Here is a 25,919-nt window from a genome sequence, read left to right as displayed (position 1 = left end):
TGGGAAGACTTACATGAACTGATACAAAGTGAAGTGAGCAGAACCAAAAGAACATTTCACACAGTAACAGCAATATAGTAAGGATGATCCACTGTGAAAGACTTAGCTTCTCTGATCAAGACAATGATCCAAGACAGTTCTAAAAGACTCATGATGAAAAATGCTCTCCAACTCCAAAGAGAGAACTGATGAACTCTGCATCTATGTTGAAGCATACTTTTTTAACTCTATTTTTTGTTTGTTTTTATGTGTGTTTTCTTCTGCAGCATGGCTAAAATAGAAGCATGTTTTACATGACTTCACCTGTATAATCAATAGATTGCTTGCATTCTCAAAAGGTGAGGGAGGGGGAGAGAGAGCAAAAGAATTGGGAACTTGAAAATTTTTTAAATGAGTGTTAAAATTTTTTACATGTAATTGGAAAATATTTAACAAAATAAAAAATATTTTTTTAAAAGAAATCATGAATGTGTAAGATTCATGGTTGTTTGCATGTTGTCTTCATGCATTAGAACATGAGCTCTTTGAGGGTAGGGACCATGTTTTTGCCTTTCTTAAGTGCTTAATAAAATGTCTGTAGGGGTGTCTAGGTGGCACAGTGAATAGAGCACCAGCCCTGGAGTCAGGAGGACCTGAGTTCAAATCTGGCCTCAGACAATTAACACATACACACACACACACACAAACTAGCCGTGTGACCTTGGGCAAGTCACAACCCCAGTTGCCCTCCAAAAAAAGAAAAATAAAAAAAAATAAAATATTTGTTGTTATTTTGTTTGTTGTATTCAGAGAAACTTGAGAAAACTTGTATGAACTGATGCAAAATTAAGGTAAGAAGAATCAGGATAGCAATATACAAATCATAATAATCAAAAGGAAAGCAGCATTGTAAGACACTAGAGCTCTGAGCAAAGTTCTGTTGGGGTTGGGAAATTGTTGAGAAGTGACACTGATGTTTAAAAATGGGCATCAAGAATTATCTCATTTGATCCCCACAACAACCCTGAGAGGTAGGTGCTATTATTGGCCCCATTTTACTGATGAGAAAACAGGCTGAAAGAGATTAGATGAGTTGCCCAGGGATCACACAGCTATCAAATGTTGTAGGTCAGATTTGAACTTAAGTCTTCCTTCAAGCCTAGTATTTGATCCACCGTGCTCTTTGAGGACTTCGGTGAGTCATTTGGAGAACACACATCTTCACATTAGGTAATACCATCAACTCAGATGATGGGGTCTCCTTTCCAATAGCTGCTTCTAATCTCAGATCTAAACACTGGGATCCCAGATCCATGCCCTAACCAAGTGTCAGCGAGCTAAAAGAGACTTTAGGAGTCATTTAGTCCAGCCCTACCCCCTCATTTGATAGGGAAGGAAACTGAGGCCATTTGCCCAACATTACCCAGCCAATAAGTGGCAGAGACCAGACTAGGACCTCTCCCCCCCAGGCTATGGAACCAGTGTTCTTTCCACTATATCATATGACCTCCTTTGGATAAGCAAGCCCATTTGTGACATTGGTGTTGGCTGAGGAGCTTTTATTGGTAGCTGATAGGAGACTGTGCTTTGATATGTGGCAGGAGCCATTCCTAGGAGGATGCAGGCTGAGAAAAATATCACTGTATAGATGTTCTTTCTCTTCTTCCTCCACCCTCCCCTCATGTTTTGTTGTTGCAGTGAAATGAAAATTAAAGGCTACATTGAAAGGGAAAAAGAATTCTCCCAAAAGAAATGCCTTGGGGGGAGGAGGGTAGTCAGGGGAGACAGCAGTTGAAAATGCTTTGCCCTGGTGAGGAGTATATATGACCTGATCCAGTGCTTAGTGCTTATGTGTTGGCACATAATAGGTATGCAATAAATGCAAGTTGACTGCTTGATCACTAATGAAATGTGTAAGGGCTTTGTGTCCCTGAGAGAGCTGGGCCCATCTCCTCCCCCATAGCTACCTGCCCTGGTCACTGTGTAGCCACATAGCAGTTCAAAGGCCCTTAGAGATTTTCTATTCCAGGGATTCTTAACTCTGGGCTTGTGAACTTGGTTTTTTAATATTTTAATAACTGCATTTAAGTATAATTGGTCTCCTTTGTTATCCTGTGTATTTTATCTTATGCATTTGAAAACATTATCCTTAGAAGGAATTCTTAAACTTCATCAGATAACCTATGGGGTCCATGACATAAAAAGGTTCTTTAAACCTCTGATTTAGTTCAACTCCCTAACTTTAAGGCAAAGGAAACTGAGGCTCAGAGAGGGGGAGGGACTGTCTAAAGTCCCATAGCCGCTTGGTAGCAGATCTGGCCTCTAAGCCTTTCTAGAGCATGGTATTGTCACCCCCCGGCCCTCTTGCTCATCCTAGGTAGACACCTCTGCCTGTGGCTCCACTTGCCTCACCTAAAGTACTGATAGTAACTAATTACACAAAGCACCATCAAAAGAAATGCAGAGAGCCTGGGACTTCTGGCTAAAGCCCTTCGAAGTGTTGCCTTCTCTGAATTAATTGCCATCGTTATCTGAAAGTTGAGAGTCGTTTTGGGGAGGGGGCAAACTGGTTATTTCCTCAGTATGGGAGAATGCTGCCTCCACCGATGGGCAACTTGTCTGTTACTTAACAGTCTTAGCACTAAGAATGTATATGTCAGGGGCGGCTAGGTGGCACAGTGACTAAAGCACCGGCCCCAGAGTCAGGAGGATCCGAGTTCGGTTCCCGCCTTAGACACTTAACACCCACACAAAACTAACCGTGTAACCTTGGGCAAGTTACTTAGAGAGACAGAGAGAGAGAGACAGAGAGACAGAGAGAGAGGAGAGAGAGAGAGAGAGAGAGAGAGAGAGAGAGAGAGAGAGAATGTATATGTCAGAAGCCCTATAGGAAGCCAGCTCTTCCTGTCTCTGAGGCCAGCCCTAGATTGACCAACCTGGCTCAATCACCTGAGGGACTGGCTTGCCTCTCCTCTTCACCCTGTTTGAATGCAGACATAATATTAAACTCACTGGATTCCTAGGTATTGTTCCTTTAAGCTGCACTGTTTCTTTCTCTCCTGATATTTCCAGAGAAGTGCCCAGTACTGTTTCTCTAGGTCTAGTCACAAAGCTGTCATACAAATAAATGCCTGTGTCGCTTTACCTGAAGCAGCAGGAAAAGGCCTTTTTTTTGTCTGCTAGTCACAGTGAGAAGAATAGAAAGAGTGCTAGACCAAGATTCAAATCCCCTCTAACACTTTAATAGCTGTGTGGCCCTGGGCAAGTCATTTAACCTCTGTCTGCTCATTTGTAAAATGGGGTTAATGATACCTATAGCTGCTACCCCACAGGGCTGCTGTGAGGCTACAGTGAGATGTTCTAGTCAGCTATTATTATTCCCTTTCCGTCTCTGAGTTATGGAGCTGGGCAGCTTGCTGTCCCATGGATCTTGTTCTACCCCTTCTTACCTCCATGCATTTCACAAGGGGACCATCTCCTGTTGTCCTGATCAATATCTTGCCACTAGACCCAGATGGCTCTGGAGGAGAAGGTGAGGCTGATGACTTTGTACATCCCTCCCTCACTTAAATCCAGTTCACTTGCATGTCATAGCATAACCTTCCCGATTTCATGGTCCTCTTTAAAAATGAAGGACAAACAATGGCATTTGCACTGGCTGCAAATGTACTAGGCCTGGAATATACTCTGTCTTTATGTCTGCCTTGCTAAATCCTTTTTTCCTTTCTCCAGCTCTGATGCTACATCCTCCATGAAACCTTCCCTGATATCTTGGGCTAAAAATGTTCTTTTTCCTCAGTTTTCCTCAAGTACCTTGACTATCTCTCTCCTTTTCCCCCTGTCCTTGCAATATAGTTATCATAGATCATAAATTCAGAGGTGGAAGGAATCTTAGGGATCATCTAATCCAATGGCATCATTTGACAGAGGAGGAAACTGAGGCCTAGAGAGGGGAAGTGACTTGGCCAAGATGATCCTCTCCATTAGACTATATTCTTCTTGAGATCAAGGACTGCCTTGTTGTTCACATCTTTGTAACCCTAGGGCCACCCCCTTATTGTTGTCTATACTTCATATACTTCAACGGCTTTGTGATCTCATCAATGACTGTTACCTCCACCAGTGCAGATTGAAACCCATTAAGGCCTTCTCATCCTATGCAATGCTTGTCTAGGTTTTTCCATGCATCCTCTACAGTGGATCTATTCAATATCCTGGGGGCAGGTGGCAGGGGGTGGGGGTGGGCTCTTTCTTTGGATCTTTTATGCTAGAGGGGCACCAAAAGGTACTCAGGTTGTCCATTTGTTATTCCTTCCCCTCACTTAAAAGGCTGGCCACCTCTTTCTCCAATCATACATTCCCTCCATGATATCCATTATGCTGCTTCTGGCATGTAAGTCATCACTGGAAATATGCTACAGTCTAAGTCTAAGCAGCCACCATTCATCTCTCCTTTGCCCTTTGGACTGCTCACAGCTTCAATTTTCTGGAGATCCCAAAAGCCATCCAGGCTACACTCTTCCTTCTGTTCAATTGTGGGCCTGATTCACTGCCTATTTGCAGTGTTTGGCTCAGATATATGTTTGATGGACTAACTCAATAGATTGATTGCCCCTCCAACTCCATATCATAGTCAGGACAGTAGGTATTTTTAAGCCATTTAGTTTTTACTATATGGATCACTAGGCTGATCTCTTTTAAGGAAATCATGAGTGTAAGTAAGGAGGCCGTAAAATGGTCTGGTGCTTGCTTCAATCAGCACAATATCATCCCCCAAAATCTATAGGGAACGTCTATTCCACTTAAACCTTGAATTGGGTATCCTCTGCCTTTTGATAGACTGCATCTCTATTTGATACTAATAACAAAGTCATATCTGTGGTTGCATTTAACAAAGAATCTTGTATAATCTTAACATGCATCAAATATTCCTTGGTTAAAGTTTAAGGTTTCATTTCATTCCACTAAATCAAATGTCCTCTTTTAGATAATTAAGAAAGAAGAAACATATTCTCAGCAATTCATGTGACTGCAAGGATGTAATCATCTATAGAAGATAATTTATGAGTTTGTTTGTTCTCTGCTCATGCTTTCATCAAGGATGTCCTTGGTATGCATATAGATCATTCTCAGAAACATTTTATAGAGATAAGAAAGTAGGAATATAAGTTGGCAGCCTTGTACATAGTAGTAATTTTATAATTATTTAGCTGAAGGTAGGAACTGTCTTTTACTGCTTTTTGTATCCCTAGCACTTAGCATATACAGTAGGTGCTTAATAAATGACAGGAAATTAATTGAATTTTTTGTGTATTTGACTACCTTGATTGATTCCAGAAGTCTTTGAAGTGGTCCAGCACGCAGCAGGTACTTAGGTTGGTTGAATGGAATTGTATTTGAAAAAATGGGGACAGGCTAAGTGGTCAGGGAAGTCCATGAGGTAGCCCTCACTTAGGAAGCACCCCTTCACGTGCCTAGAGAGTTGACAATTACACTGCCCCATAATGGTTTCCCCCCCCCCCCCCCAGTTCATTTGTCGTTGGTGCTCCTAATCCTGAAGCAAGGGAACAAGATTTTGTTTATTTTTTTAATGATAAGGAGGTCTGACTAGGGTAGGAATTTCAGCAAGCTTTCCACAGTCGTTTTATGAGCTGTTTTCCTCTCCACAGGCCTAGTTCTACCACATGTTACACGATTTTGCTTGGCGTTATTTGACCTGGCCCCAAAGCCTGCAATTTGATGCTGCCCTAGCTGCCCCCCACAGGTTGGGAGACAAGAGGGCACTCTTCTGACATGTGCCTCCCCTCTTCGACACATGTTCGCCAAACCATCACTTAACCTTTCTGGCCGTTCATTTGTTAGCAGATTTTCAGCAGGCCTCAGAAGAGCCTAAGATCTCTGACAGGCCTATGCCATTCTGGAGCCACTTGCTCTTTAAGGACCTTTCCACCTGGAACAGGCTCAGCCTGAGGAATGCCAGAAAAAGCCAGCCACCAGAGGCTAGTAACAAGAACAGAAGGACACTTATGATTGGAGCAGTAAGCAACAAGGAATGCAGCCTCCCTCTCTGATCTGTATGCTTGTTAGCTCAGCCCAAGGAAGAAAATGGGGAAGAGCTGGACCAATAACAGCCATGGCTCACATTTCCATAATGCTTTAAAGCTTGCAAAGCAGTTGTTGTGCACAACTGCACAAGAGCCTGTGGGGTAAGGGGCACATATATCATTATCCTCATTTTACAGATTTGGAAACTGAGGCAGACTGAAGTTGGGAACTAGTTGGTATGCATCTAAGACTGGATTTGAACTCAAGTTAAAGCCATACTACACCCACTGTCTCATTCTACCTCTTTCACAGAGGAGGAATAAAGAGTCCTTGTGATAGGACTATAGGATATTTCTATATATGCTCCAGGTAATATAGAATCATTGGATTTAAAGCTGGCTAGAAAGGGCCATAAAGACCAGAGGACCTAGATTTACATTCTGGACTTGAGTTTCATTCTCAGTAAATTAAGGAAGTTTCAGTAGATGATCTCTAGGGCTCTAAATCCTATGATCTAACCCATAACCACCCCTCTCCTTGGTTTACAGATAAAGAAACTGAGGCCCAGAGGGGGGATGTAACATGCCCAAGGTCGCACAGCTGGAATTTGAACCCCTGAGTTCAGGGCTCTTTCTGCTCTACCCCTCTGTCTTTTCACTGACCCACAACATGTAAGTTAGGGGTCCTGTGTACAATTGCCCATAAATGAAGGGGTACCATCAATTGGAATTAGACAGAGTCCAGACTCCAGGGAGTGGGGCTTTTGTAGAGTAGGACATCTGGGGATCAGAGGGAGGATTCACACCTCTGAGCAATTGAAACCCTTTTCCAGCAGCCCAGAACCCCTGATGTTTCACTTATGTGAGATTTATATACCATGTGCTTCCAAAAAGACTTGGGGCAGCTTACAGGGAAAAGCCCAGGGCAAAATGACAACATTTAGGGCTGAAGCAAGGTAGAGAGGCCACCAAACAACTGATGTGAGCTGATTACTCGAGCTGGACTCTTGATTTGGCTCTAAGATTTTTGCCTGGATGGTGGAAAAGAAAAGAAATTAGGTCAGAGATTCTGAGAGTCTGAAGGGACATCAGAACATCAGCCTAGACCTGACCAAGATTCCCCTCTACCACATGCCAACAGTAGCTGCATCCCACTTCTACTTGAAGATGTCCAATGAAGAGAGCACCTTCCACTTTCATCGTTGGGAGGTTTCTCTTTGCATTGGGCCCACATATGCCCCTTTAAACTTTCATCCAAGGCTCCTATTTATGCCCTCTGGCACCAAGCAGAACCTGTCTACTTTGTCTCCCCCACAACAATCCTTGAGATCCTTGAAGGTGACCATCAGCTTCCCATAAGTCTTCTCTTCTCCAGGCTGAACATCCTTAGATCATTCAAGTCAACCTCTGTAGGTCCTAGCTATCCCCCATCTAAATGGACTTCTAGAGATGGCAACTTCTTTAGGGAAGGAGAGCTTTCTGTTAAGAGAAAAACGAATGCATCTACAGGATAAGTTTGGCTGTTTTATAAATGCTCTTATCATGAACTTTTTAACCATCTACAAAAATAAACATGAAATATACATACAAGTACAAACTCCAAACAATTTAACAAGGTGGTATGTTGTAGTGGGTAGGGAGCTGGCCTTGGAGTCAGAAAGACCTGGGTTCAAATCCCTGGTAACCCATGTAACATCTCAGTACCACCCCAGGCAACTCTCACCCTCTTCCCATTGGTAGGGGGAGTTTCCAGTGAAAACAGAGCTCCAGACAAACAGACAAACAAATGTGTGGGCTAATTTAACCAAGTCATGATAAACTCTCCCCACCCCCTTTCTGATCTCTTTTTCTCCTGTGTTATGAGAGGCTGTTGCTGATCTAGTCCTCTGCTTCAGTCCTCACTCAGAGTCCCCTCAGGGTGGCCTTTTGAAAGCTGTACTGGGCCAGCCAAAGCTCAAGTGGGTTCTACCAAGATGAAAAGGCTTCAGTAACAGACCCAGGATCAGGCTCTATGTGTATGTGTTTGTCTGAGGGTCAACTCTAACTAAGTGCAGAGGGGTTCAGTACCTGGGTGGCTGCTGGGAAATATAGAAGGGTATTGATGTGCATTAGGGGAGAGGAGCCCACACTTCGGTGACAAAGCAATGAGTGAGTATGTCACAGGTGGTACTCTTCTGCTGTCTTTCTTCCCTCTGCATCACTTCATTGAAGTCTTTTTGTGTATTTCTTGCTTTCTTCATGTAGAGCAGGCTCTGTGCTCACTATGCTCTTAGTCACAATGGCAGGTCAAGTCCCCAGAGGATGTCTGGCTATTGAGCCCCTCTGGGATTATAGGGGAATTCTTGGGGAGTCTGTGCCATCTAAGGCTACCTCACTCAAGCCACCACCAGTATGTTCCTCAATATCAATTAACCAGTTAGCAACAGTTAGCTTTTACAAGGGGAAGTGAATAATTTATGTAGCACCTTTGCCATATGCTACATGCCAGATACCATGCTAAGCACTTTTAAAAATATTTCATTGAATCGTCAAACACACTTGGAAGGTAGGTGCTATTATTATTTCCATTTTACAGTTGAGGAATCTGAGGCAGAGAGGTGAAGTGACTTGCCCAGGGTCACATACCTAGTAAGGCTCTGAGGCCAGATTTGAACTCAGGTTTTCCTGACTCCAGGCCCAGTGCCCTACCCCTGTGCCACCTAGCTGCCCCCAAGGCAGATAGAACTGAGGTGACTTGCCCAGGGTCAGGTGGCTAGTAATGTGCAGAGGCCAGATTTTAATTTGGGCCTTTCTGACTGCAGGCCCAGTGCCCTACCCCTGTGCCACCTAGCTGCCTCTAACTTGTATTTACTGAGAAGGTACAACAAGGACCAAAGTATAACACCCCTCCCCCAAAATCTAGCATCTATTTTTCCCTCTACACATCCACTTCATCCCTGAGGAGCCTAGATTCAAACTTCAAAACAGGTATTCCTACAAAATATTCCCATCTCACACCCTGCTGACACCACTTCCATCCCAAAGGAAGAGGTGCTTCCAGGCCTTTGGAGCCCTTTGCTCCTTTCCCAGGGTTCAGTCTTAGATATGGTGTAGCCAATGGACAAATCATTCCTTTGATATCCAAGGCTGCTTCTGCTACTGGCAAACTCTATTACTTTCTCTAGTCACCAGACACCTAGTGGCTTTTCTAATTTTCGAGCTTATAGGGGCATAACCTGGTCCATTCTATCTTGAGACACTCAGTCACTTGTGACCAGGAAGTTATAATCTTTTGTCCCATCCCCAGCAAAACATGGCCACAGGTCATAGGAACGTGTTCCTTCTGGGTTTGTCCCATTCTGACTCATAGTATTTGTAGACTAGAGTACCTATTTCAGTATGGGACCATGGAAAGAGTGCTGAATTTGAAGTCAGAAGATCTGGGTTCGAATTTATATTCTGCTGTTTACCAACTGTATGGGATGAGGACGGTAACCACTCGTGATTTTACAAGTTTAGGGAACTTCCAAGAAAAGGAACTCCTTCTACCAGTGTAGGTTGGCACCTTCTCCTCAACTTCTAGACTTAGAAAGTTGCCTGTATCACTGAGAAACTCAGTGACTTGCCCAGGGTGACACAGCCAGTATGTGTCAGAGGCAGAACTTGAACCTTGGACAAGCCACATCTCACCCACCCCCTCTCAGGGAGTAATAACACTTGTACTATGCACCTCACAGAATTATTGTAAAGAAAGTACTTTAGAACCTCCAAGGTCCTTCAAAGATATATCATTTTTATTCGTTTATTTTTTGCTTTTTTTTGGAGGGCAATTGGGGTTAAGTGACTTGCCCAAAGTCACACAGCTAGTAAGTATGTCAAGTGTCTGAGGCCGGATTTGAACTCAGGTCCTCCTGACTTCAGGGCCGGTGCTCTATTCACTGCACCACCTAGCCACCCCGATCATTTTTAATAATAAACTAAAACCAGAGCATCATTTCCAGAAGGCTGCCAGCAGGGAAAGGATTCCCTCTATCCCTTACCTTTTAGCCTCGATTATTGAATTGGTTAGTTGAACCCTTGGAAATCACAAGCTTCTGTTGCAGTATTGGGGCAAGGGGGAATAGTACTGAGGAGTTCCAGTCAGGTGGTGAGGCATTATGAGCAAAAGCAGTATTGGGGAAGGAAGGAAGGAGGCTTGACAGAATGGGGAGAGCCAGTCACAGAAGACAAACTTTGATATCATGAACTCCACACATACCCCAAAATGGTCAAAAAGAGGGACAGTAGAGAGGAATCCAAAAGCCAAACACTTATTAAAAGCTTGCCATGGGCCAAGCACTGTACTAAATGCTTTACAAATATACTCTCATTTGATCCCATGTTGTAATTGAGGAAACTGAGGCAGATAAAGGTTAAGCGATTTGCTCAGGGTCACACAGCTACTAAGCATCGAAGCTAGATTTGAACTCAGTCAAGTCTTCCTAACTCTAGGCCTAAAGTTCTACCCACTGCACAACCTAACTGCTTCTACATAGAGATAGAATGTTGCTGCATATTGGGAAAGAACAGCTAATCCCCACGAGGCACAACATTTCATGTCGCACTCAAACTGACAAGGAATTCCTGGGAGTTGGTTTTGCCCTTCTTCCTCATCTTCCTCTCTTCCTTACATAATTTATGGCATGACATACTGTCACCCAAATAATACATCATTTCTTTGTCTTCCTTTTTTGTCCACTTTCCACGGTTGCCTTCTTTCCTTTCAATTGTACTTCTGTAGGATTGGCTGAGCCCTTTGTCCTAGGCGCTCGATCCTTGAGCCTTGTAATTATCCTGAGGATCCACACCCATATCTCTCCTAGGACAGCAAATACATTTGCATTCTCCTCCATTTAGGAAAAAATAACATCTGAAATCCAAACCAGATATGTTTTCATGAAACTAATTTCCAAAGGAAATGTTAGTATAGTTCATGCCATCATCTCTGCATCCAGATCCTCCCGTGGTCTGGGTGACTCTGCCACATCTACTGTGATGATGTCCAGTCACCAAGGCACAATCAGAAAGAATAACCATTGGCTGCTCTCGGTAACAGGAGGATTCTGCGCCATGAGTCTTAAGTGAAATAGCAAAAGGCAGCAAATGGCAGCTCTGTAGGTCAGTGACCTCCAAATGAGCAGGCCCCAAATACAGACCATCTGGACAAGGCCCCAACAGGCAGAAGACAGGCTACATTTCCTGGCACAGGCCATAGCAAACTCTTTGGAGGCAGAAAAATGACCCCTTGGGACTATCTTTGTCAAACTGAGGGAGGCTCGATAGCTCTTGGCTCCTTCTAGTGAGGGAATAGAATTCTTCTGTTTGTGAATATGGTATAAGACCCTCAGTTACCAGGGGTACCTCAGTCTCAGTCACCTTTCTTGCAGAGGAACAAAATCATTAGAGGATTTCAAGCTATATAACAACAGTAATAATCATAACATTTATATACTGCTTTAAAATTTGCAAAGCACTTTATAGACACCTCATTTGATCTTCATAATAATCCAATGAGGTAGGTGTTATTATCATTTCCACTTCATAAATGAGGAAGCAGAAAGAGGTTAAGTGACTTACTCAGGGTCACACAGCTAGAAAGTGTTTTAAGACAGAATTTGAACTCAAGTTTTCTTGACTCCAAGTCCAGTGCCCCATCCATTGTGCCACCAGCCATGTGCAGCCATACAATAACGTTCCCATCTCTGAGTCAGCATGAGGCATCATCCAAGGAAAGGGTGGATGTCAGTACTTAGGTTTATGATCACCAATTTTATGCCAAGAGAGGTTGCCTACTTCCTTGGCAGCTGTGACTATCATACACTGGCAAAAAAGGCCCAGCACAAATGAAACACTTTGCTCCAGAAGTTTCTTCTGTATCTTTATCCGAATTTACTGATGCACAAGTGTCAGTAAAACTTTGATGTCACACAAGTGCATCAAAATCCCCTTGCCCTGCCATTCCAGTCTTCTCTGTTCCCCCCAGCTAATAGCCCTCTCTGGGTCCTTGTTTTCAAGAAAGAAGATAGCCTTCAAACTGCTTCACCCTCAAGTGCTAGGGACTGAATAGGGTAGTGGGGTCCAACAGAAAGAGTCCCAGATTTGGAGTCAGCAGACCACGACTGGAATCCCCACTCTGCCACCCACCCAAGTGACCTGAGGTAAGTCCCTGCTCCTTTCAGGACCTCAGTCCTGGGAATTAACTTGGACAAGTTGATATCTCAAATCCTTCACAATTATAAATCAAGGCTCCTTTGAGTGTGTTATCTCTTGATTCTATTCAATTCAACCTCTACTGGGCTTGGTTCTTAGGATTTAAAAAATTCCCTTAAGGAGCTTACAATTTAATGTGGGAATGTGCCATATACACAGAGAAATATCATATAAGATGGGTTGTGATAAATATAAAGGTGAAATCCACATAAAGTGCTCTAGGAACATTTCTAATGGGAGATATCGCTTTTATCTGGGAGATCAGGAAAGACGTTCTGGAGGATGAGGTAGCTCTCCTTTTACCTCTGATCTCCTTGGGGTATATGCCCAGTAATGGGATTACTAGGTCAATGGTACAAATAATTTAGTGGTTTTTCTCACATTGTTCAATTATTTTTTTCCGGAACAGGTAGAGAAATTTATAGCTTGTCTTCCCATAATCCCTCTCAAATGAACTTCCTTTTTTTATTGTCAATACCAGTTTCCTGGCAAATTTCATTTGATTCCTATAAGAATCTTATGAAGTGAGTAGAGGTATTGTGCCCATTTTACAGAGGACTGTGTAAGGTGAAGTTAGTGACTTGCTAAGTATCGAGGCAGGGTTTGAACCAATCTCTTTTCTGACTTTAGATACAATACCTTACCTCTACTTACCTGGAGAAGAATGCCTTAACAAAAAATTAAGCATCCAATCTCCCTGCTTGAAGCCCTCCAGTGAGGGAGAGAGACCTTCCTTAGGCAGCCTATTGAATTTTGGGACAGCTCTCTTTGTTGGATCATCTATATTTTTCTCTTTGCAACATCATCATCACCATCATCATCATCTTCATAGTTAGCATTTTGATAGTACCTAATGGGGGAGATGTGATATCTTCCCAAAAAAGTTAGCATGTCAGTCAAAGCAATAGAGAGATCAGGAAAGTCTTCTTAGAGAAGATGACTCCCTGGCTGGACTTTGAAGGATGGAGATGAGGAGGGACTACACAGAGGTAAGAGGGGAAGGGGGGGACAGAATATGCATGTCTTAAGGGCCTACTTGCCAGGAACTGTGTTAAGCACTTTTTACAAATATTATCTCATTTGAGATTCACAACAACACTGTTAGGTAGGTGCTGTTATTATTCCCATTTTGCAGTTGAGGAAACCAAAGTAGACAGAAGTTAAATGACAGGTCCAGGGTCACAACAACAAGAAGTGTCTGAGGCTGTATTTGAACACAAGTATTACTAAGCCCAGGCCCAGCCCTCTGTCTGATGCACCATCTAACTACCTCTGGTACAAATGCAAAACAAAGTCCTGTGTGAGGTCCAAAGGTGAAGGTCATTGACCCCCACCTAGGGGGTAGAACTTGAGTTGGGCTTTGAAGTTAGAATGTGCTTAAAGTATGCATCTGTCCAGACCTGTGATTTCACCTGGGAGAGCCCAAGATTTCGTCAGCTAGTACTCCAGTTTGGCTGAGATGGTCATTTGGAACCAGGTTGTAGAGGGCCTTCAATGCCAAGATGAGAAGTAATAGGGAGCCACTGAAGCTTCTTGAAAACAATTGGTCTTGTCACCTCCTTCTCCACATTGGCTTCTTCCATGAATTATTGCCCATCTGCTGAAAACTTGGGAACTCACCCTCTCCAACAATGCCCTAATCTGCATACTATAAGAATGATTTTCAGCATAGTAAGACTTTGACCAAGGACAAATTTTTCCAGAGCTGTCTTTTCTCATGGGCACACAATGGTGCCCTGCAAGAAACATTTCCTTTCATGTCCCAGTCTTGTTGTCCATGGAACAAGATACCACCCCCGCTAGCACTTAGTGCTTGTGCATGGGTCTTCCACCATTTTTAGCCAGCTCTCACATCCTACTGTTAATCCCGCACTTCACTGTCTGTGTTGTTGTCCATATCTGCTTAGAATCAGTCCTCACCCCAAGAGAGTGACACAGATTGAAGTGAGCTTGGCCTGTCTCAGACCTGGGCTTCTCTCTACCTGAGCAGTTTTAAATTGTTGTTTGAAATTGAATAAAGGGCAATTGAAGCTCCTGCAGTTCTCCCTTTCCCACCAGATGGTGCCCCTTCCCCCACCGCATCCCCCCCCCAAGGCCATTGTACATCTTGAAGATCAATTTGCAGGCACATGTCAGCAAGTCGTCTTTATGCAGTTATGGTATTTCCTCATGTGGCTGCAGTGATTGGCATGTGTCTGTTGAGGAGAAGTATCTGATTTCAAGGAAAATACATGTTAGGAGAGGGCACTCAGCCACTGAAGAAATCACAACCTGCCATAATTGGATTGAGGCCCATTTATCGATTGGTGCAAAAGAGCCCCAGGAATGTGTGTGTGTGTGTGTATGTGAATGGGGTGTGTGTGTGTGTGTGTGTGTGCTGGGGGTGGGGGACACATCAATGGGATTCCATGTGAAAGAAAGGGAGGGAAGGAACACCAGCAGAATGACCAAAAAGTGACTACTTCAGCTTTTAAACAGAGTCCAGGGGGATTTTGAAAAGGAAGTCAACAACAATTCAAATAGTTTTATCCCAAAGTTTCTACCACAGAAAGTGACCTGCTTCTGCACACACAGCCATAGGAACACAGTTAACTGATTTTCCACACGAGCTGGAGCCTTGCTTCTTGAGACACCTGGGAATGGGGAGAAGAAAAGAATTTCCCCTAATGAAGATATCGCTCTGTCTTGGATTCTTTTGCCAAGCTGGCCAGTTTTGCCCATTGGGGAAAGTTTGCTATTAGGTTACCACTCACTGGGGCTGGACAAGAAAGCTCTCTCTCTCCAGTAAGCCCTTAGCTTTGATTAGCTAGTAAATGTGTTGCCCGCCATTTATGGAATAAACATTTCCAGTTCATTTTAATTTCATATCAGCAGAGAATAATAAAGACAGTGCCGTTATTGGTCACAGCTGTGGTAGTGTGCTGACTAGAGCCTTCAGAGCTAGGCTGTCAAGCCCATGGAGCCAGGGTTGCTGGTTTTCCCTTACAACCTGGCTAAGAGCAAAAAAAAGGGTTTTTATGAACAAATAGTCATGCAAATTTCAAAAATCTATTAAAAAGGCCTTTCAAGAAATAAGGATTAAACCAGAATAAGAAATGTGTGCTCCAGAACCTCCAGTGTGTAACAAGATAATGTTGGCATCCAACTGTACAACACCAAAAGAAGCCTTTTTCTGACATTTTATATTTTTAAATCAAGACAAATCTCAAGCATGCAGTATTTGGATTTTTTTAAACACACAAAATACTGATTTTGTAAAAGGGGGATCCATTTTGTTTTTCTTTGGGGAAGATATTGAGAAGAAATTGGAAGATTTGAGAAGAAACTATAAAAGGAAACATTGCCTGCAAACCCCCCCTCCATTGTGACTACCAGGTCAGTTTTAAGCACAATTAATAGTCATGGTCATGATCTAAAGGGCTTTATAATAAAGGAAAGAAGGCGACTTTGAGGTCATGAACCATGTTCTGCTACCTGGTTATTTATCTGGGTGTTTCCATTAACTGTTAGCTGCTTGTACTGTCTTTGGAGACCAACATCAAAACCTGAAGACATTCCCCCCCTCCCAGTATGTATGAGTTTTCTGCTGTGCTCTAGGCACAAGGCCAGTCCTTGCCATCTCTAGACTCTCCCCCAGAGGAAGCTGATGGCAGAATGCCATGGTGTCACTTACCAAGATACCTGGGCAGGCTTTGTAAAGTGACAAGGAGATTTTGTATCTAGAGTGAGGCTATGATTATTTGTGTCTTTTCCTCTGCTACCAGCCTACAGGGTGTGCTGATCTGAGAACGTAAGTCTGACCTTAAGCAGAGAAAGTGATGACCACCATGGTATCCACAGGTTGGTTCCAAGGAGGGGGCTAGGAAGAATTTGGACTTGGCAGCTATTGGACTACAGTTGGCTGGTTCCATCTGGGTTCTAGAGGGTTATGTCCACTCACACAGGGTGACAGTTTTGCTATGATGAGTGACTGAGGGGGGAGTAGTGGTGGCAGCAAATATTCTCATGCCGAGGGCAATCTGAACATTTTCACACACTCCCTCATGAATGAACTCATCAATTATGACAAAAACAGGCTAGACCAAACACACACACACACACACACACACACAACCCCAGCCCTGACCGCTTGTGCTTGAAGATTTGTCCAGCAATAAACAACTGTTTCAGCCAGTTACACTGATCAAAAGACCTTTTTTTAATCAATCCCAGGCAACAAATCATAACATGATGTGCGCACTGGAGCGAATCATAGAAAAGCAGAGCCGAATGCCAAATCTATCATTGTGCTACAGGCCAACAGGGGAATGAATGTCTTTATGAGTTTGTAATGCAGGTGTATTCTATTTGAAGGAGACAATAGTGGGAAGAAAAGCAGCAGTGGGCCTGATACTGGTTGGACCAACTCTCTGCAGCACTAAAGGGACTCGAGATTAGAATTGGACTCAACCAGGTCCTTTCATTTGGTGATAATTAAATTAGCACTGAAGCCCTCCTCTGACCAATGACTCAGCATGACTTAGAGATGACCCTGTTTCTGGAAGGCTCTGCCAATCAAGTGCAGGGTCTGACAGGTCCCACCAAGTGGGAAAAGCTAGAGGTATTGGCCTGATGAGAGCATGCCTGCCTGCCAATTGTCCAGGGCCATCTCCAGTCATTGTGATCTGTATCTTGCCACTGGACCCAGATGACTGTGGGGGAGAGAGTGAGGCTGGTGACTTTGCACAGCCCTCCCTCACTTTAATCCAATTCACTTGCAAGTTTTAGCATCACCTCCCTGGTGTCCTCTTGGAGAACAAAGGCCAAACAACAATAACAGCAGCATATCCTGCCAATGAGAAGTGATCCCTCCCTTCTCTCTGGTCTTTCCTATAGCCCTTTCCCATAGTGCCCTCCAGCTACAGAGCAGACTAGGTAAGGTCAGAGAAGCCTCCTGCCAGGTTGACTGGGTGCTAAGTTTTGAGATCAAGGCTACTTTCAAGAGCTATCTCCTACCATGTAGAGTGGACTGTGATCTTTGTCAGTGAGGGTTCTCACTACCAGTATGAAGTGACAGATTCCTGAAGCATAGACACGTGCAGGATTGGATTCAAGAAACATTTCTTAAGTGTCTATAATGTACAAGACACTGTGCTAAGAGTTGAGGAAGATAGCAGCATGATGCAATGCATTATCCCTGCCCTCGGCTTACAATCTAATAGAAGATGGGGTGGGGCATAAAGTCCTATGAGACATTCATTCACTTAACACAGTTATTAAATGCCTGCCTCGTAAGAGCACTGTGCTGGGGGGAGGGGAGGGACAAAGTTTGCATAAGTCAGCCTCTAGCTTCAAGGGGGGCTAGCAGTTTAGGAGACAGGTGAGACATGAGCATGGATAACCACTAGGTGTGAGGTGTCAAGTGTGAGCTCAGGGTGAAGGTCATTGCCACCCACTTGGGCATTAGGGAAGACTTCCTGGAGGAGATAGGTGGGATTTGAAGCCACAATGTGCTTAAGACCTGTGATTTCATCTGGATGGGGAATTCTCAGTGTGGCAATTTGCTGAGACAACCCATTTTGCAATGTATGATCTTCCAGTTACCTAAAGCACTGAGATTTAAGGGACTTGTCTAGCATCACACAGTCAGGATGTACCATAGGCAGGATTTGAACACACATGTCTTGCTGTCTCTATCCACTCTACAATCCTGCTATAGGAAAGACCAGAGAGGCTTTAAATGGTTAGAGAAGGGAGGGATCACTTCTAACTGGCAATATATGCTGTTGCTGTTGTTTGGCCTTTGTTCTCCAAGAGGACACCAGGGAGGTGATGCCAAAACTTGCAAGTGAATTGGATTTAAGTGAGAGAGGACTGTGCTAACTCACCAGCCTCACTCTCTCCCCTGGAGTAATCTGGGTCCAGTGGCAAGATATAGAACAGAATGACTGGAGATGACCCTGGATAACTGGCAGGATAAGGGAAGGTTTCACAGAAAAGATGCCACTTGAGCTGGGTCTTGAAGAAACAAAAACTATTTCAATGAGTAGAGATTTTCAATACCTGTACCAATGCACAGAGGAGAGACCAGGAAGTCATTTGACTGGAGCATAGTGTGGGGAATGGAAGAGCATCCAAAAAAGAACCTTTAAGATAATTTACTCCAACTTACTCATTTTACAGATGAAACAATTAATATCCAGAGAAGTTATCTCTCTTGTCCAAGGTCACACAGGTAGTAAGTAGACACAGTTTGAATCCAGACCCTCTGACTCCAGATCAAGGGCTCTTTTCACTATACAAAGGTAAATTAGAATCAGATTGTGGAGAGCCTTGAATGTCGAATTTTGTGTCAACCTATAGGTAACAGAATGCCACAGAAGGTCCTGGAGTACCTTGCATTAGGAAGAATACTTTGGTAGCTATGTGGAGGATGGAATGGATAAGGGTGAGAATAGAGGCAGGAAGATGGGTCAGGAGGCTAGTAAAACATGCAGGGGAGAGGCAATGAGAGCCACAGATAGGCTGGAGAGAGTAGGAATGGAAGAGAGTGAGTAGTTGAGAGAGATGTTGCAGAAGTAACCAAGTTGGCCATTGGTTGGATGTGGAAGGCAAGGAAGAAGAAAGAACCAAGAGGACTCTCAGGTTTTGAGCCAGGGTAACTGGAAAGATGGTGGTACCATCAAGAGAGATGCAGAGACTTGGAGAAAAGGGTCAATTTTGTAGGGAAGAAGATGAGTTCAGTCCAAGACTTGATTTAGAGATAGTGGCTGGACATCCTGTTAGAGATGACTACTGGGAAGCTGGAGGTGCAGGACTGGCATTCAGGGAGAATCCAGGGCTAAACATATATCAGTGAGTTGCCTGCCCAGAGGTTGAACTCTGAGTTATGGTTGAAATCACTGAGAGAGAGGAGACAAGGGCCAAGGACTGAGCCTTGGTGGGGAGAGGGGGTCACACATGCTTGGGGAGAGAGGAGGATGGGGCAGCAGCAGAGAAGACTGAGAAGGAATAGTCAGGAAGGTAGAACCAAGAGAGAGCAATGTCAATTAAATCAAAGGGTATCAAGAAATAGGGGAAACCCCAAGGTGAACTTCATTTTCTTCATAGTTTTGCCATGGGCTGAACCAGCCTAAAGTTGATAAAGCCCTCACTCACTTCAGTTGGAAATGTATGTGTATTTACTTTTTAGATAGCACATCACTTTATAGCTATTCTTATTTTCCAGAGTTTATTTATTGATTTATTTTTAGTTTTCAACATTCATTTCCACAAGATTTTGAGTTCTAAATTTACTCCCCATCTCTCCCCTAACCCCCACCTCAAGATGGCAAGCATACTGATTACCCCTTCCTCTAGTCTGCCCTCTCTTCTATCCCCCCCTTCCTCCTTACTTTCTTGTAGGGCAACATGGATTTCTATACCCCATTGCCTATATATCTTATTTCCCAGTTGCATGTAAAAACAATTTTTTAACATTTGTTTGTAAAACTTTGAGTTTCAGATTCTCGCTCTTCTTCCCTCCTCACCCACCCCCACTGGGAAGACAAGCAATTCAATATAGTTTATACATGTGTAGATATGCAAAACATTTCCATAGAGCTACTCTCATTTTCATCAGTAGAAATGATATTTTTAGAATTTAATTACCTTGTCCGAATATTTGATCCAATCAGTAGGGGAAAGTATCCAGGTGTCCCTCACCTCTCCCCACTGCCCTCCCACTTTCCCTCAGAATTTACTCTACATGACATAATACTACAGGAATTTCATTTCTTAGGAAATATGAAGCATTTTCCCACTTGCTAGCTGTGTGAACTTGAATTCAAGTTCTTTCCCCTTCTATAAGTTTCCTCTTCTGTAAAATGAGGGCATTAGCCCTAATTATTACTCAGGAGATGCTGTGATCAGAACTGGCTTTTCTAGCAGCCTTTGGGCTAGGCATCAGGGGACCTGAGTTCTATTCCTGGTTCCCTCACTAGCTCACACTGTTATCTTGGGCAGACCACTTAGCCTCGTAGGGTATTGGTTTCCTCATCTGTAAAATTAAAGGATCCAAATACATAACTTCCAAGGCCCCTCCCAACTCTAAATCCTATGAATATATGCTACTTCTCCTCTACTAGGGGTCTTCAGAAAGACTAGTGCCCTGCTATGAGAGCTTGACAAGCCCTTTTCTGGGCTGCTTGTTCACCTTTGGTGTCTACTTGATTCATGCAACTCTCACCTGTGGCTCTAAGAAGCTGTAGCATGCACAGCAGCCACACCCCAGTAAAGCCATCTCGATTGTGGCTAAACCAGGCTGAGAATAACCAACAGGCCCCCAGGCACAGGCCCCAGATTTGTCTGTGAGTTGGAGGCATGTCTGCCTCAAGCATGTGAAGATCTCTATGGCTGAACTGGCAGATGAGGACAATGTGTTCCAATGGCCACAAAGACGGCTGAGGTACCACTTAAATCTTGGTCAGACACCAGAGATGATAAAGTCACATTGCACCTTGGGCTATCACCGGTCATCCTGACTCTTTGTTTTTTTACACCTTAAATTTATTCATTTACTTTTAGTTTGCAACATTCAGTTCCACAAGTTTTTGAGTTCTAAATTTTCTCCCCCTCCCTCTCCTACCCCCACCCTTGAGGATTTGTTATTTTTTTTGGAGGGGGAAAAGCAAAGCAATTGGGGTTAATGACTTGCCCAAGGACACACAGCTAGTTAAGTGTCAAGTGTTAGAGGCTGGATTTGAACTCCGGACTTCAGGGCTGGTGCTCTATTCACTGAGCCACCTAGCTACCCAATCCTGACTCTTGTCCTGGCACCATATCATCACAATTTTTGAGAAGCAAAGAGAAGTGAATATGACAAGTCCAAATAGTCCTTGGCTTGTCACACTAATCCCTGGCCAGAATTCCGGTCTAGGTTCAAGCCCAAACCCTTCATTTCACAGAAAAATAAACTGATTCACAGGAGGGGAAAATACTTGGCCAAGGTCACAAAGGTTTTCTGTTCCCAGAGTCAACACCCTTTCCACCATGCCACTCTCTTTTTCCAAGGATATAGTTCTCTCCTCTGTCCAATGAAGGAGATTGGAGCAGGTGATCTTTAAAGTACCTTCCATCATCATTCCTTGTAACAGTGGCCTTCTGGAAGATGACATAGACCAATTATTCTTATTTTCCTATTTCAGGGGTCATTGAGATGAGGTTTTCTGGTGGGTGTACTGGGCAGGAGGAGGAGAGAATCCTTTGTTTGGATAAAACTGTTGCCATGGCAACATGATGCCTCTGCCAAGATTTATGCCTTTGCAAGTAAAATGCCTTGACCTAATGTCATAGTAAAACAGGTGCCAATGGCTGCCCTTTAATAGCTCAAAATGCAGTCCTCCCTTTTAAGATGTATAACTTTTCACCTGGAAAAGGAGGAGAGGCATTTTGCCATTTCACCAAACAATTTTCCTTGTCAAGTGACTTTCATACAGGTTTGAAGGTGACCCATGAGGCCAATTTAGTATCATGGACCTGGAGAAGGAGTGCCTCCAAAGGTTCTCTTTCAGAGAAATAAGAGGTATCTGACATTGTGATAGTAGCTGAGTCCCTTCCCTTCTCTCAGCTCAGTTTATCCTTTTTTTTGGTCCCCAAGATCCCTTCCAAATTGCAAAGTTAGCATGTAACAACCTAAGGCAACTGCACTATTAATGGCATGCTAAGGAGCCTTTGTTCTGGCATAGATTGTAGGCATTTGTTCCCTCCGACAACTCCCGGTGCCTGAAAAAAACTTAGGAAAGACTCTAGTAAAGGGGAAAACAAAGTGTAGGCCTCAGTAGATGGTTTAGGGTGAAGCATATGTTTTTGATGCATGTTGTCATCCAGTCTTTGGCCATGCATTTTAAGGGGTACTTCTGCTCCTTACTTATACAGAGAGACTTCCAATGGAGTCCCAGTTCTGTCCTTGATGTTGGGGACCGGAGGTGAAACTTAAGGTAGCATAGCACTGTCCAGAGTACTGGATTTGGAGCCAGAAGACCTAAGTTTAAATCCCAGCTCTGTCACGTGACCTCAGAAAAATAGCTTCACCCCTCTGGGTACAGTTTCCTCACCTGTGAAATGAGGACTAGCTGACTTCCACATTCCTTTTTTACTCTAGATCTATAATCCCATAATTCATCTGTCAATGGCTACACCATTGAGCTCCTTACTTGACAGTGGGAGATAGGAATAGAACAAATGACTAGAAAGGACATTAAGCTGCTCTGAGAAAGGCAAGCATTAAAATACAGTCCCCTTCCAAAGCGGCTGTGCAGCTGTGGCCATGTGCTCTGAATAGGAGTTTCCTAGTGATATGGTGCCCTTCTCCTGGAGATGTAGAGACATGGTTTAGTGGAGAGGCAGGAACACAGGATTGCATGCATGTCAAGAATGTGGGTTCAAATCCTGACTCTGCCTGCTACCTATGGGATCCTGAGCATATCCCGTCCCCTCTCTGGGTATCATTTTTCTCCTCTATAAAATGAAAGGATTAGACTAGATGGTCTCCAAGGGCTCTCCCAGTACCAAAATTTCATATTTCTTTCATACTCTTCACAGTACTCACCACTACTGTGCTGGGCTCACGTGGACATGTCAGTACTTCTTGATTGCCATAGTGGATAGTGAGCTATCCTTGAAGACCTGAGTTTCAGTCCCACCTTTGAAATGTATTAACCTGATGTGTTAACCTGAGCAAATCACTTACTCCCTCAGTTCTCTAGCCCAGAGGTGCAAACGTGTAGGCTGCATATTCAGGCTACAATGCTCTGGAATGGACCAGACCAGATGAAAATATAACTGGGAAACATTAAAAAAAAATAAAAATACAATTGAACATAGGTGATGTTAATATGTGGTTTTCTCAATCAATCTGCAGCTTTCAGGGATCCTTATGTATAGTCACTACTGCTCTAGACAGTTTTTAAAAGTTCCATCCACTGTTGGTAGAGGGAATTTCATCACCTGGGAGTTCCCTATTGCAATGAAATCTCAGAGCCAGGTGCCATCCTTCCTCCTAACAACTACTCAGTGAGGGAAGGAAGGAGAGAGTACATAGATTATTATTGTTCTCATTTTACAGAGAGGATAAGTAAGGTTCAGAGAGGAAAAGGGACTTATCCAGGATCTCCCAGTTAGGAGATGGCAGAGTTGAGGACTCCAACCTAGGAAACCCATGTTTTCCTCTGTCACTGACTACCTGGTTGACCTTGGGCAAGCCATGTGGACTCTTCTGGGCCTCAGTTTCCTCCTCTATAAAACAAGGAGATTAGATGGCTTCTGACGTTCCCTTCCAGCTCCAGATCTAGTCAACAAAACTCCTGAGACCCAATCCATTACTATAATACAGTATTTGATACTTCATAAAGCACTTTCCTCCTAACAGCCTTATGAAGTAGGTAATAAGGTTAGCTAGCATTTATATAGCTTGTTAAGGTTCTCAAAGTACTTCACAAATATTATCTCATTTGATCTTCAGCCCAATAACGAGGTGCTATCATCATCCCTGTTTTACAGATGAGGAAACTAAAGCCAAAAGAGGCCAGTTCACAGAGATAGTATTTGAACTAAGGTCTTCCTGACTCCATGTCTAGCACTTTAGCCACTTCCAGGGGTAGGGAACCTGCAGCCTCAAGGCCATATGTGGCCCTCTAGGTCCTCAAGTACAGCTCTTTAACTGAATCCAAACTTCATAGAACAAATCCCTTTAATAAAAGGATTTGTTCTTTAAAACTTGGACTCAGTCAAAGGGCCATACTTGAGGACCACATGTAGCCTTGGGGATGCAGGTTCTCTACCCCTGCACTAGGCCATTTAGGTTGTGTGAAGAATTATTAACTTCATTTGACAGATGAAGAAACTGAGGCAGAAAGCACTTATTTACTATTTCCCCAAGATGGCCACCATGATTATCCTATTCTCACAAAGGACAATGGCCTTCTCTTATATATGGCTTTGTCTCCTATATCACATTCCACAGTCAATTACACTGTGTCCATCCTCCCACTTTTTAAAGTTGAATGTGAAAATAGTGACCGGGAAGAAATGTGCCTCAAAGTCAGAATACTTCTTAAATGTACCATATCTAGAGTCACCCTAAAAAATAGCTAAAAATAATCTTGCAACTTCATTCCGGTTTTCTTCTCTTTTTAACTTTAAGCCTTTTATGCTCCCCGCTGCCCCCAGCCAGCACCCCCAAGCCAGGCCAGGCCTGATTCAAAGCAGATGGAGCTGTCAGGGAATCACTCACACAGGTGAGCCGAATTGGTCTGATTAGCTGCTAAGTGCTTACAGCTGCCAAGTTAGACACTGAGGAAATTGTTGTAGCTCATGCCCTCATCCTACCAGAGAGGGGCAAAGAGTGTGAGGAAGAAAAAGAGAATCCTTGGTAGGATTCCATCCCTTGGATTCACCAAGGCTAAGGAGAAATGAAAAACGACAATATTGACAAACTCTTTAAGTCTTCTTAAATCCAAATCCACCACAAGAAAAATAGAATGATTTCTTTTCTTGAAATGGAGCTAAAGATACTTGGCTTTGGAGTTCAAACAAATTAGTCTGCTCTTTGTATGTGTGTTTGGGGGGGGAGCAGCAGGGGGGGGGAACCTAAGGCTGTTTTCTGAAATGGGCAAAGTTCACCTCCTCACTCCCTGGATAATTGGAGTGGGGGGATGAAGGAAGGGAACATCTTGAAATGTAAGGATGAAAACTAACGTTTCTGATGAACACACTTAGATTCACCTAGACCAGGGTCTAGGCAGGGAGGGTAGTATGATCCAGGAAGGAGGTGGAAAGGAAAAAAAAAAGGATCACTGTGGGAGAGCAGGGAAAGCACTGGATTTCCTTTTTTGTCCAAATTATAGAATTTGTCCAATTTTATAGCATTGTCGATTTTGAGGTGGAAGGGACCTTAAGAGGCCAACCCCTCCCTTTACATATGGAGAGCTTCAGTGACTTGTCCACAGTCATACAGCTAGCAAGAGCCTGATAGGGAGGGATCTGAACCCCAGGCTTGCTGACTCCAGTCCATCACACTAAGTCACACTGCATCTCAGATCTTGCCTCTCTCACTGTGTGACCCTGAGTACGTGTACCTCCATTCTGTCATTTGAAAATGAGAGACTTAGACTACACATGGTCTCTGAGGTCCCTTCCAGCTATGAATTGTGTCCTGATGTTGCAAATGAAGAAAAACAAGAACTAGGTTTATTTTTTGTAATGGAAAAAAATCAATTTGGTATTTCATCACCATAAGTGGGTACTATCTCAATTTTTGTGAATGGACTATTTCCCTAAGTCATCCCCTTGCCTCCCACATCTTCCTAAAGCAGCACTTTCAGCCTGTCAGTCTCTTGCACAAAAGTCATCCATGCTCCCCAACACTACCCCACCCCCACCCTTCACTACACCTGAGGTTAGCATTTCAGGCCCACCACCAGCTGGCTCCAGCTGTTTGATCTCTGACCTGTAGCAAACCTGCCCATTCATAGTGGGACCTATGGGTGTTGAGTGTAGTCAAGAAAGGGTCAGAAGCCTAACACTGAATCTCTGACTGACTGAGTTACAGGCAGGATGCAGGAGATGCCTCCTAGCACCTAATGAAAGAAACACACTGGGAGTGTTTGAGACAATTGAGAGAAGGGGGAGGGCGGGGGGGGGGGGGGGGGG

The 25,919-nt window shown here is 43.7% G+C and overlaps 1 protein-coding gene across 4 annotated transcripts in view; it reads right to left on the bottom strand.

Moving 5' to 3' along the window:
* Nucleotides 1-25,919, bottom strand: part of TBX22 (T-box transcription factor 22) — a 61,881-nt gene that overhangs the window by 17,407 nt on the left and 18,555 nt on the right. The window contains exon 8 of one of the 4 annotated variants that reach the window (XM_069062546.1): nt 6,908-7,054. The exons of 1 other annotated variant lie outside the window; for it this stretch is intronic. In XM_069062546.1, the coding sequence (XP_068918647.1) occupies nt 7,014-7,054 (41 nt within the window). In that variant the 3' untranslated portion in view covers nt 6,908-7,013. Of the gene's footprint in view, nt 1-6,907; nt 7,055-14,431; nt 14,885-18,386; nt 18,526-25,919 lie in introns of those variants that run through there. 2 more of the 4 variants (XM_069062544.1, XM_069062545.1) reach the window with 2 other exon arrangements.

This window comes from Petaurus breviceps, unplaced genomic scaffold, assembly GCF_028583685.1.
Source record: "Petaurus breviceps papuanus isolate PSGF00001 unplaced genomic scaffold, PetGlider_PUasm1.0 90459, whole genome shotgun sequence".
In the NCBI taxonomy this organism is placed as follows: domain Eukaryota; kingdom Metazoa; phylum Chordata; class Mammalia; order Diprotodontia; family Petauridae; genus Petaurus; species Petaurus breviceps.
The sequence above is the reverse complement of the archived record's forward strand: the minus strand, read 5'-3'. Positions and strand labels throughout refer to the sequence as shown.